This window comes from Dreissena polymorpha, chromosome 4, assembly GCF_020536995.1.
Source record: "Dreissena polymorpha isolate Duluth1 chromosome 4, UMN_Dpol_1.0, whole genome shotgun sequence".
Lineage (NCBI taxonomy): Eukaryota > Metazoa > Mollusca > Bivalvia > Myida > Dreissenidae > Dreissena > Dreissena polymorpha.
In genome coordinates, this window is record NC_068358.1 from 15,016,819 (window position 1) to 15,030,744 (window position 13,926).

Genomic DNA, 13,926 nt, shown 5'->3' on the forward strand with positions numbered 1-13,926 from the left:
TAATATTTCATGCATCTTTATTGCAAAGAACATTATGACACATAAATATTAATCTTGTGTTTATATGTTTGAATATGATGTTGTTACATAGAGAGACTCTTTGGCCTATGTATCATATTTCATCAATACAAATACAGAAATGAGTTTGTTAGCTACATATTTACCCAATCAAGCTTGTGATTAATTTTTATTTCACAAATATCAGCAGACAGTTTCAGATAACACATAATTCAATCTAATATATGTCAGTACTGACCTTGCTGCAAACTGGCGCATTGTCATTAGCGTCAAGAATGTCAATAGTTAGTGTTGCCGTGGTAACAAAGGCGCCATCAGTGACGGCAATAGTCAGCTTGTACCTCGGCACCTTCTCTCTGTCAAGTACACGATTCACGTAAACATCTCCATTTTTACGAATCTTAAATTTCCCTTCTGGGTCACCCTCTGTGATGTAATACTGAGGGTCAGAGGTCAAATCCTTGTCAACCGTTGTCAAGGTCATAAGAATGGTCCCTTCAAATGCGTCCTCATTAACTGCAGCCTGGTAGAGGGTGCGCGTGAACTCAGGAGGGTTGTCGTTATGATCCATGACCTTGACCTGTATGACCGTGAAGTTCTGAAGGGCGCGGGGACCTTCATTATCCTTCACCAACACGGTCAGGTTGTACAGGTCCTGTGCTTCACGGTCCAAGGGAGATAACAGACTTATCATCCCTGTGCTCGAATCTATGCTGAATTTCTGCGAATATTTTCGTACATCGTTTCCGAATGAGTAGACAAATTTTGAAGACCTGTCTAAATCACGTGCCACAACCTGCATCAGTTCTGTTCCAGCTTCTGCGTTTTCTGGTACAGTGACCATGTAGGGAAACGACTCGAAGTATGGGTAGTTGTCGTTAATGTCCATCAAGCGAATGTAGACAATGGCTTGTGTCACCAGAGGGGGGTTGCTGAGTGTCTGAGCCTGCACGGTCAGAGTGTACACACTTATGGTCTCCATGTCCACAGCAGACATCACGTGAATTCTTCCCTGACTGTCGATGCTGAATCTTACTGGGGAGTTACTGCCCTTTGTGTATCCCGGGACAATAATGTACTCTAATGGTGAGGAGCTCAGGGCTTTAACTGTGGCAACAAATGAAGAGACTGGTTCGTTTTCCAGCATGAAGAACGAGTAGGAAGGCTGGGAAAATATGGGTTGCGCGCTGTCGTTGTCCGTGACCCAAATGTTGACTGGGACATCATTTTTCATAGGGGTCAGCCCCTTGTCACTTGCTTGAACGAAGAACTGGAAATACTCATTTACTGAAAAGAAACAAAATGCAATTGTTTCCAGTAATTTGTAATTGTAACTTGTTAATTAGTGTTATTCTGCATAAACCTTTAAATATAACTCATTTGCAGAAATAAAAATATTTCAAAATTAAAACAAGTCAATTCTACAGAAAAAATGAATATCAAGTGTCTAATTTCTCACAGAAGTAATTTAAACAAAACACATTTTGGATATGAAGAGTAAAACCATTCCAATGATAAAGTAAATTATATAAAAGTATTAAAATAATAATAATAAAATACTAGTACACTAACATTTTATGCCTAACACCCACAACATATTTATTGTATAAAAAAACACAAGTCATGCAGATACTAAGATTGGATGGAAAATATGCTAATTAAATCTTACTATAAATAAATGAACATACCAGAGTCCTTGAGACTGGCTGCGAGAGTAATCGTGCCTGAGTTTGGATCGAGACGGAATGTTTGAGCCACACGCTCGGTAGTACCTGGTGAGAAGCTGTACTCAATGGCTCCGTTCTGGCCTATATCAGGATCCTCGGCAAGAATCTGATTGGTTGAAATAAAGAATGCATGTTGGGACCTATTTTTCAAACAAAACATTACCAAGTTATCTTGAGTCCATTTCCTGCAAAGAAACAGCTAAATTGTATTTAAAAACAAAAGTTAACAGAGAGAATTGTGAGTTTATTTTCTCTGTAGAAACAGACTGGCATCTCTTGAAAGAAAGCGTATTACCGAGTATTTATTATACTATTGAGACAACAATTTGAGTCAATTTGATGACTTGAACAAGCACTTGACATTGTTTGGTTAAGATCATTAGGGAAGCGTTCATATTTAGAAAGTCAATGAAAATGTAACATTTTCTGGATCTCAAGACATGTTGTAAGAATTTGGACTACTAATTTATATGACCTAAATAAAACTGCTTATTTCAAGAATGTATTTTTTTTAAATACAGTCAGGTCATGCAAAAATGGGTCTTATGTCTTATGCATCTGCACATTCTGGTCAGGAACTACCCTGTCCTCTAACATAGTCACACACAGTTCCATGGCCTGGCTAGCATACAGCATCGCTGCTTAGCAGACTCCACAAAACTCCAGGCAGGTCTGGTGCTATGCTTGCTGCTTATGCCATAAGACCCATTTTCACATGACACAGCTCAATCGATAGTGAGAGATTTGAACCTGTGGTATCCTACTTTCTAATTGTTTCATCCATTCCTATAGATTCATTCACCCCTGTATATTAGAAATAAATTTAGGATTTCTTGTAAAATTTACGTCAAAAATCTTCTTTTGTTGTCAAAATAATGAGGGGAAATACATGTTGTGTAAAAACATGAAATTTTTTAAAGGATTTCTATGTAAATTGCTACACACAGTTTGTAAAAAAACAATGATATTGCACAATTTTAATTTCAAATAATGAACGCTTGTGTGTTTGCCAGGTAAGGGAAGCTTTTAATGAAGTATATCAAAATTGCTTGAAAATTCAGATGTTTTCTTATCAAAATTGACACTGAACAGATTGATAGGAAAGATCTAACAAATTCATGGTTGTTAGGGTACCATCCTCAAACCTGCCTGTAACTACAAAAGATTATCATCTGTGCATCTACTGACTTTAATTTATAAGGAAACACATTAAACTTTAAGAAAAAGGCATCATTCTTGTTTGAATGGTGTGCATTTATAATATATAATATGCTAATCTGTTAAGTGGATGAATACAGAGGAAAAGCGGCTACTTGCCTGCAGGACAGTGTAGTTCAGAGGCAGCCCATCCAGAGCCGTGACCTTGTATTCCTGGGCAAGGAACTGCGGCACATTGTCATTCTGGTCGGACACAGAGATGTGCACGGTCGTGAAGGTCATACGGCCACCATTGTCTGTGACGGCTACTGGGACAGAGTACACCGACCTTTGTTCACGATCCAGCACTTGCATTGAGTACATCTCACCTGAAAACAGATTGCCAGCTCTAACTGATTGGTTCATAATTATTACTTTTTTTTTTAAATTTTGTTCCAGATGGACAAAAATCATAAAAAATGTTTTTCCACTATAATTGGTCTTTAACAAATAGAATTTGTAATTATATTCATCTGCACATTAATATTACACGATATTACAAAAGCATTCATTTATCAAAAATATTACAAATACAAACTAAAGAATAAAATGCAATTCAACATGAGCTCTTACCAGTATCGGCGTCCATACGGAAGTACTGCTGCATTTCCTCGCTGGGTATGGAGTAAGTTATCATCCCATATGTCCCATCATCTTCATCTGTGGCCTTGACCTGAGTGACTAACATCCCCTCCCCGTAGTTCTCAGGAAACTCTGCTACATACATCTGGTGGTCAAACCTTGGGGCATGCTTGTTGCTATTCTGTACCTTGATATTCACGCGGGCAAAATTCGAGAACACACCATCGGAAACAGAAATATTCAGATTGTATGCGAGGTGAAGTTTTGGAACCCTGTGCAGAGAAAGAAGTATGATCCCTTTTACTTCATCCATTTCAAATGTCTGATCATCATTTCCTGCTATTATAGCATAACGTAGTGCCCCTATGCTACAGGAGTCGGGATCAGTGGCAGAAACCTTGGTGACCAGCTGACCTCTGGTAACCTGGTCAGTGATCGTGCAGTGGTAGAATGGCTGGTCAAACACTGGTGGGTTGTCATTGAGGTCATCAATCTTCACAACAACCGTAGTCGTCCCTGACAATGCTGGAACGCCACTATCAGCCGCCTCAACCAAAAGCTGATATTCCGACTGTTGTTCTTGGTCCAAGAACCGCTTGGTAAATATAGTCCCAGTTTCTGGGTTGATTGAGAAATAGTCCAGTGCGTTACTTGAACCAAGAGGGAGTAATGTGTAGTGGATAAGGCCGTTGCTTTTCGGTTCAGGGTCGAAGGCCGTCACTTTGGTCACCATGGCACCAATTCTGGCAGATTCAGATATGCTGACTTTGTAAAGATGCTCCGAAAAACTCGGGGAAATGTTGTTTACATCCTGCAATAGTGAAATAAGAGATGATAATATCTGCAAAATGTTTAATTTATACTGAGGATGTTAAAAGGATATGGCACTTTTGATACATGTGCTAACAGATCTATAGGAAAACCACTTCACTTGATCTTATTACATTTATTATACAAACCTAATGTTAATATAGGTATGTCTGTCCATTTTAAAGTATTGTATATGTACTTACATATCAAATAGGAACCAATTTCCAATTCAAAACGATTGTGTTGGGCTATCTGGCACTTGATCTTAGTTAGAAAATTGATCAACAACAATTGTACAACAAATTTCCACCAAAAAAAGAAAAATATCTAATTGGAGTATTTAAAAAAAGTATTCCTCGCCACACAATCTAGCATACCTGAACAGTGACCATAAGCATGGCTGTAGCGGTCAGTCCAGACATGACCTCTATGGCCTGGACAGTCAGATTGTAGCTGGATGTTGACATGGTTACCTCCCCTTGAATCTTGACCACACCTGCAAAAACCAGACAGTCTCAAAGTGACCATGACATGTGAATGAGTGGGAACATCTGGGCATGCTATTGATCTGAGATGAATTCTATGTAAATAATAATATCTGGAGGTGATGAATTTTGGTATTTCAGGACACAGGTGTGAAACGTTTCAGTTTGCTATCGAAGTCTTTAGCAAGTTCCTCAGGTTTTAAGTCTCATCCTTTGAAATACTGAAGAAGAATGCATAACTCCGTTACTTACAAATAGATAATATATATTGCCACTGTAATAATACTCAACTTATGAAAAAAATTCCTGTGCTTTTTTTTGTCCAATCCCTGGACTATTTCTTGCTGATTATTTTGTTCTCAATTTTACACTAACTTACTGAATCAGCAGTAAACCTAAATTTCAATAATTCATACTGTTTTAAGTAATTCAATAAGAATAATAGTTGTGAGATTACTTATTGAGCTTTAGGGAAGTATTAGTAGCTATCTCAAACATATTGAATGAAGAAGAATCTCTCTAAAGAAACTATATAGAAAGTTTGTAATCCCTATCATATATTGAAGAATTATTCAATTAGCTTTTTTCTTCATCATAATAAACTCATTATTTTGAAGATTAGTGTTAATACATTCCATTAGTAAATGGTTCATTCCAATTAAGTTGATTTAGCTAAATGGTTATTTAATCCATAAAAATTATTATAAATCATCAAATATGCTTTCTTAACCTATTACTTACCAGAATTCCCAAAAGAGTATAGGCTATTCTATAATAATGATATTTATAGTGTTACATGTATATACATTCTACTTGGGTATACTTTAGCTAAAGTTGTATAAAACTCTAAAATATAGACCTACTTAGTTTATCTAGCTGCATTTTAGCAACTAGAGAAAAAGAAGAAATTACTCAACCTTATCAAGAGGAATCTGTCAATTTTACACTTAACATTCCTTCACAGTAAATAGTACAAAAGCAAGCGGTCAATTTATAATATGAGCTGTGCCATGCAAAAGAGGGTCTTAAGCCATATGCAGTCAGCTTAGCTCCTGTAATGCAAGCACAATGCTTATTGATCTCATTATGGACAGGGTAGCTCCAGACCAGACTGTGCTGACACCATGCTGGTCTGGAGCTAGGCTGGCTGCATATTGCATAAGAACCATTTTCCCATGACGCAGCTCATAAAAGGATGATTGAAGGTATTTATAAAGGGTCCTGGTTCTTTGTGTGTGGTACACAGTCTAATATATTCCACATACTGGGTTGTTAACTATTAAAGATGTGACAGAACAAGGTATCTATAAAGGGTCCTGGTTCTATGTGTGTGGTACACAGTCTAATATATTCCACATACTGGGTTGTCAACTATTAAAGATGTGACAGAACAAGGTATTTATAAAGGGTCCTGGTTCTATGTGTGTGGTACACAGTCTAATATATTCCACATACTGGGTTGTCAACTATTAAAGATGTGACAGAACAAGGTATTTATAAAGGGTCCTGGTTCTATGTGTGTGGTACACATTCTAATATATTCCACATACTGGGTTGTTTACTATTAAAGATGTGACAGAACAAACTATTAAAGTTAATGAAGTAATTAATTAAATAAACATTAAATGTCTTGAACACAAGAATGCTTTGATCGCATGTTACTTTCACTTAGCACACTGTTTTCAGATTATAACTACCATACCTTAAAAAGGTAAACACAACTGAAATACTGTCATAGAGAAGAAGAAACAGTCATTATGTTGGCATAGATCAAATAGAAAGAAATTGAGCACCAGATACCAGTCAAAAGATCAAAACAAGATGTTAGTAAAATTAAAATAGAAGTGAAAAAAACAAATAAAACTCAATAAATAATTTCTTTGATACATAATAACAAACTTGATCGGATGCAGACCAGATCCAAAAATGAAATTAAAATGACATCACAATAAACATGGAACTTCATGCTATTTGTAGAGAAGTGTCCAGCACCGTGCCAATGGAAGGCATGAACCATGCCCTAATCCCAATGTCCCTTACCAATTGCCCTTACTATGTTTAAGTCATTTTAATACAACCAAAGTCAACTCATGGCCCTCACCCATTGCCCTTAAAATGATTTTTTCAGTCATTTTAATAAAACCACAACTTTTGTACGCTTATCATTTAAATACGCATCAAAATTTACCTAAAAGGCCATATTAATTGTTGACATTATGTATTAGCATTTTAGAAAACAGAGTTTTTATCTTATTTAACAATGCATTGCCAGTGAACCAGAAATGTATATATATCATCGTGACTTAACAAAATTAGGCTGTGACTTGTAATTGTTTTGCTCTTTAATACAGTAGTCTTACTATAAAAATTAAGTACCATTTTGACAGATATCAAAGTTAAAAGCTTGAAAGTTTGACGCTTACATCAGCCACATCTATGCCTGTGATTGCACATAAACGTTTTTGTCATTCTTAAAACAAAAGCAATAAACCATTCAATTTTTTTTCATCAAAACAATAAATGTCATTACCTGGCCATGAACCATTCATTAAGCATGCTTACTCAACAGGATGAGTTGACAATAAAATGTAAGAGGATTGCTTAATTGCTCGAGCAATATTGTTTTACTTCGCTCAATAGAATCTGTCTTATTTTGCCATAAGAAACAATGTAACACAATTATCAAGTAAACTTATATTGAAATTGTTTTCAGTAAATAACAATATTCCGTAGTTTCTTTTTAAACAACTTTATCGTTTAATTGCTCTTTAACAAATTAAAAATAATGTTAGCTTGTTATATTTTTAAATTGTCCTACCAATTGTGCTCATAATTTATTGTCACTACCATTAACATCATATTGTTCCATCTAACACCCAAACCCTTCCCCATGCAATGGTGTCTGTCATAGTTGTTTGTAGCAACAGGCAAGGCAAGTGCAACACCATGCAAATGTTTAAACCTCAGTTCACACACCACCACAGCGGATATAGGGGGTGGGGGGTAGGGGGCAGGGTCAGTAGGACGCAAACTGACCTTCACCTGTGAAACAGTGTAGGACATTGGTTGCTTAACAACTTCCCTATGGAAACTAATGAACTTTGTAAAATGTTACATTTAATTTTAACATGAGGTCCAAAGGTTCTACATTGCTCAGTTGAGACCACAAGGAACTGACCTGTTTTTTATCAGCTTTTGCAATCTTTCACAAGACCTTTTTAGTACTTAGGAATGTTTTGAGAAAATATTCTGAGCAAGTTGTATGCTGATAAGGCAATGAATGTGGCCTTCAGAGTGGCCAAGAATCAGAGCTTCACATTTTTATCAATCAAGAATTAAATTTAATATATTATGTTCCCTAGATTCTACATATATACCTTGACAAGCTGATACAATGCAATACAAGCAGAAAAGCAGTGTCAAAGAATGCAGATTTCTTGAACGGATGCAGACAATATATTAATTTACAATGAGGTTTATATATAAGAATTAATTCATGACAACTAAACATGCAACCCCATTTAATACAAAAAACACGGGTAGCAATATAAAGCACCTGTTGAAATCCTTTAAGATTTTTCTAATGAATCAGGTAAGATGAAAAACTCTCTAAAGCTTTCAATCCTATCATTTTTTACATTGATTGCTGACAATTATTCAATGCCCTACATTGTTAAGGTGAGGCGAACAAGCAGCGAGATTTCTGGTAAAATACTCACAGGGGCTTTGGACATCCATAGCTTTAAAAAAAAGACCGCACAAAATAATGGGATGCAACATTTACGGGGAATCAATTGTGAAAACACATCAAGAACTTGTTACTAGAGTCAAAATTTAAGAAACTCATCCATGTACCGGTAATATGTTTTTTTGTTTTTCTTTTACTAAATATTACAATTGCTGATTTTGATAAATTTCATATCCATAACTCATTTAATTTTGATTCATTTTTACAAGTTGTACACATACACAAAACATAAGACATTAATACATCAGCAAAATAAAGTTTTACAAATTTGAAAATATATTAACAATATTAAGTTACTTCAAAATAACACAGTGCCATAAACATTTCTTAAACAGATTGAAAAATAAATAAAAATTCCTCAATCACATTACAACACGCACGCAGTCAATCATGTACAAATCACACCACATTTTACATTTCTTCGCTGACACCTATTTATATTTAAATTCAAATTAATATCAAACTCATAACTCTTAAAACAAGCTTTCTGTTTTACGAAGAATAATATGACGTTGTATTAATAAGGATGGCACATTAAAATATAATGCTTCATAAATATATAAAAAATACTTTACATGAAATGCCTTGCAGTATATTGTCAGCAAAACAAAGCATGAAATTGAATAAACTGCAAATACATTTTTATAACAAAACCATCCACCATAAAATTCACATTTTCATCACATTATTTGCATTCGCTTATACAAATATTGTCACACCAAGGCACAAATACGATACACATGTACATAAAGACATTTTTACTCCACATGACAAACACCATGTTCACAAAACGTAACAAACAACAGACAAAATAAATGTAACTTAATGGCAACCATATCAATTGATTGTCGTCTTTACATTGAAATATCTTGTTATCTCTAACACTATTTCACAATTGACTTTTTCCTTACTTTTCCAAAACAAAAGTCCCAAAAATGTGTAGAAGCTTAGTCATTGAATGACACAAAAGATTTATATCATCAAAACTGAACTGCCCATAAAACATTAACAAGAGCACCGCATAACGGGTGCCAACGCTCGGATGCGGGTGCAGTTTTGAATAAAAGAAAGATTGTCAGATTTTTTTAAGAGGTCACAGTGACCTTGACCTTTGACCAAAATGGGTGGGGCGTGAAGAACTCATCAAGGTGCCCCTACATATGAACTTTCAAAGTTGTAGGTGGAAGCACTTTGATTTTAGAGACAAATGACAAGTTTTTCTCCGAAAATAGCCGAGCTAAAAACACAATTTGCCTCCAAATAACAACACTTACCGATATTGTAATCGACGTTGAAATCTCCGTAAGTATCACCATCACTGATTGTGTAAATAAGCTTCTGACCACTCGGACTGTTGGCAGAAAGACTCACTACAGAGGATCCGATTGGGAAGTACTCGGGAATGAAGGCACGGTAGACTGTTTGCTCAAACACGGGATAGATGTCACTGATAATGGACACCTGCACAGATGTCTCAGCAGTTCTGGCTGGCAAACCTGCAACATTGGGCGGAGGTTGTGAAAATGAGAATAGGAATTAATGTGGACAAAACAACAGACTTATCCTACCCTGCAACATTGGGTGGAGGTTGTGATTATGAGAATAGGAATTAATGTGGACAAAACAACAGACTAATCCTACCCTGCAGCATTGGGCGGAGGTTGTGATTATGAGAAAAGGAATTTATGTGGACAAAACAACAGACTAATCCTTCCCTGCAACATTGGGTGGAGGTTGTGATAATGAGAAAAGGAATTAATGTGGACAAAACAACAGACTAATCCTACCCTGCAGCATTGGGCGGATGTTGTGATTATGAGAATAGGAATTTATGTGGACAAAACAACAGAGTAATCCTACCCTGCAATATTGGGCGGAGGTTGTGATTATGAGAGTAGGAATTAATGTGGACAAAACAACAGACTAATCCTACCCTGCAACATTGAGGGGACATTGTGATTATGAGAGTAGGAATTTATGTGGACAAAACAACAGACTAATCCTACCCTGCAACATTGGGCGGAGGTTGTGATAATGAGAATAGGAATTTATGTTGACAAAACAACAGACTAATCCTACCCTGCAACATTGGGGGGACGTTGTGATTATGAGAGTAGGAATTTATGTGGACAAAACAACATACTAATCCTATACCCTGCAGCATTGGGCGGAGGTTGTGATTATGAGAGTAGGAATTAATGTGGACAAAACAACAGACTAATCCTACCCTGCACCATTGGGCAGAGGTTGTGATTATGAGAGTAGGAATTCATGTGGACAAAACAACAGACTAATCCTACCCTGCAACATTGGGCAGAGGTTGTGATAATGAGAATAGGAATTCATGTGGACAAAACAAATGACCAATCCACGGAACATAGAAACGATTCCTTTAATCCCTCTCTCTCTTGCTGGGTGTTACTATTTAAAGGGGCCTATTCACGCTTTGGTAAATTGACAAAATTGAAAAAAATTGTTTCAGATTCGCAAATTTTCCTTTAAATTATGATATATGTGAGGAAACAGTAATACTGAACATTTACCATGCTCTAAAATATCCAATATGTGCATCTTTTGACGATTTAAAAACCTGAAAATTATAAAGCGTTGCAACGCGAAACAATTGAATAATTTGGAGAATTCTGATGTAGTCGTTGTTTTTTTTAATTCTACTAGGATTGCATATATAGAGTAAAAAATACATCGGACATGGTATGAGAGCGGATGGCCTAGTGGATAGAGCGGTAGACTCCATGGCTCCAGGGTCAGTCGTTTGAGCCCCGTTGAGGGTTACTTTTTTTTTTTTTTTATTGTATTCTTGTTGTTTACTGGAGATTTTTTAACCCAATGTTAACATTTATCAATAAAAAGCATTTAATGACAAACTTCAATACATGTCAAAATTTGTGAAAAGGCCCCTTTAAAGCCAAAACCCAGCAATCTTACCTCCATCTCGTGCTGTGATAGCCAGTGTTATTCTCTGCCCAACATCAGTGTCCCTCAAAGGCTTGAACAGAGTTATCTTCCCTGAGTCAGGATCGATAGCGAACCGGCTGTCAATGTCACCTTGACCTTTCCAGCTGTACGTGACACGCCCAAACTTGTTGGCATCGTGATCAATGGCCATAACCTGCAATAATAATATCTCAATGTAAGAGCTGGAACTAGTTACATGCTGTTTTTTCTGTTTTAAATGCATAATTGTAGAAAATTATAAAATAAACAATAATATCTGCTACTTATATCATGATCTCAGGTTTTGGTAAAATAATGTAATACAAAATACTTTTAAACATTTTCATATGAGATTTTTTTTAAATACTGGGAATATCTTGAACATAATTTTAATAAATTTTCATTTTTCACTTGATAAGCAAGACAGGATTAAGGCAATTATAAAATCCCATTATGTGCACATTCATGCAAAAACCGTTTTGCATATATACTCATATTTTGCACATTTTGCACAATAGCCTACATTTCATTAACTGCAAGCTGCTATATATCTCCAATATTTCATTAACTGCAAGCTGCTACATATCTCCTATCTTTCATCAACTGCAAGCTGCTACATACCTCCAATATTTCATTAACTGCAAGCTACTACATATCTCCTATATTTCATCAACTGTAAGCTGCTACATATCTCCTATATTGCTTCAACTGCATGCTACAACATATCTCCTATATTTTATCAGCTAAAAGCTGTTACATATCTCCTATATTTTATCAATTGCAAGCTGCTACATATCTCCTATATTTCATCAACTGCAGGCTGCTACATATCCCCAAAATGTCATCAACTGCAAGCTGCTACATATCTCCTATATTTCATCCACTGAAGGCTGCTATATATCTCCTATATTTCATCAACTGCAGGCTGCTACATATCCCCAAAATGTCATCAACTGCAAGCTGCTACATATCTCCTATATTTCATCAATTGCAGGCTGCTACATATCTTCAATATTTCATCAACTGCAGTCTGCTACATATCCCCAAAATTTCATCTACTGCAAGCTGCTACATATCTCCTATATTTCATCAACTGCAAGCTGCTACACATCGCCTATATTTCATCAACTGCAAGCAGCTGCATATCTCCTATATTTCATCAACTGCAAGCAGCTACACATCTCCTATATTTCATCAACTGCAAGCTGCTACATATCTCCTATATTTCATCAACTGCAAGCTGCTACACATCTCCTATAATTCATCAACTGTAAGCTTCTACACATCTCCTATATTGCATCAACTGTAAGCTGCTACACATCTCCTATATTTCATCAACTGCAAGCTGCAACATATCTTCAATATTTCATCAACTGCAAGCTGCTACACATCTCCTGTATTTCATCAACTGCAAGCTGCTACACATCTCCTATAATTCATCAACTGTAAGCTTCTACACATCTCCTATATTGCATCAACTGTAAGCTGCTACACATCTCCTATATTTCATCAACTGCAAGCTGCAACATATCTCCAATATTTCATCAACTGCAAGCTGCTACACATCTCCTATATTTCATCAACTGCAAGCTGCTACACATCTCCTATATTTGATTAACTGCAAGCTGCTACGTATCTCACATATTTCATCAACTGCAAGCTGCTACACATCTCCTATAATTCATCAACTTTAAGCTTCTACACATCTCCTATATTGCATCAACTGTAAGCTGCTACACATCTCCTATATTTCATCAACTGCAAGCTGCTACATATCTCCAATATTTCATCAACTGCAAGCTGCTACACATCTCCTGTATTTCATCAACTGCAAGCTGCTACATATCTCCAACATTTCATCAACTGTAAGCTGCTACACATCTCCTATATTTGATTAACTGCAAGCTGCTACGTATCTCACATATTTCATCAACTGCAAGCTGCTACATATCTCCTATATTTCATCAACTGCAAGCTGCTACATATCTCTTATATTTCATCAACTGCAAGCTGCTACATATCTCCTTACCTGTTTGATGACATGCCCCAAGGGGGAGGTATGTACCAACACAGCGTGGTACGGCTGGTTGGTGAACATTGGGTTGTTGTCGTTCTCATCTTCCACTGTTACCATGATAACCACGTGAGCACGCTCCATACCGCTTGTACTTTCCCGTCTCACCTACATCACATCAAAGACATGTCACATACAGCAGGGTTGTAAATATCAAAATAAGACATTTTGTCCGAATATTGGCCAGAAATTGTGAATGGTAAGATATTTATGAAAAAATGTTATCATAAGGGAAGTGTGTGAAAGGTCTGCGTAACGCGAGTAAATCAGGTTTTTAACTAGAAATGTGCAGGTGTTTTATACAATCCATTATTAAAAAATTAAAAAATG

The 13,926-nt window shown here is 36.3% G+C and overlaps 1 protein-coding gene across 3 annotated transcripts in view; it reads right to left on the bottom strand.

Moving 5' to 3' along the window:
- LOC127879704 (protocadherin Fat 1-like) overlaps positions 1-13,926 on the bottom strand; it is a 148,872-nt gene that overhangs the window by 33,304 nt on the left and 101,642 nt on the right. For all 3 annotated transcript variants that reach the window (XM_052426699.1, XM_052426700.1, XM_052426701.1), the window contains exons 11-19: positions 13,552-13,704; positions 11,514-11,697; positions 9,842-10,063; positions 8,539-8,559; positions 4,712-4,830; positions 3,516-4,335; positions 3,063-3,271; positions 1,707-1,851; positions 257-1,305 (exon numbers count right to left, since the gene is read on the bottom strand). In XM_052426699.1, coding sequence (XP_052282659.1) covers positions 257-1,305; positions 1,707-1,851; positions 3,063-3,271; positions 3,516-4,335; positions 4,712-4,830; positions 8,539-8,559; positions 9,842-10,063; positions 11,514-11,697; positions 13,552-13,704 — 2,922 coding nt within the window. The remainder of the gene's footprint in view (positions 1-256; positions 1,306-1,706; positions 1,852-3,062; positions 3,272-3,515; positions 4,336-4,711; positions 4,831-8,538; positions 8,560-9,841; positions 10,064-11,513; positions 11,698-13,551; positions 13,705-13,926) is intronic.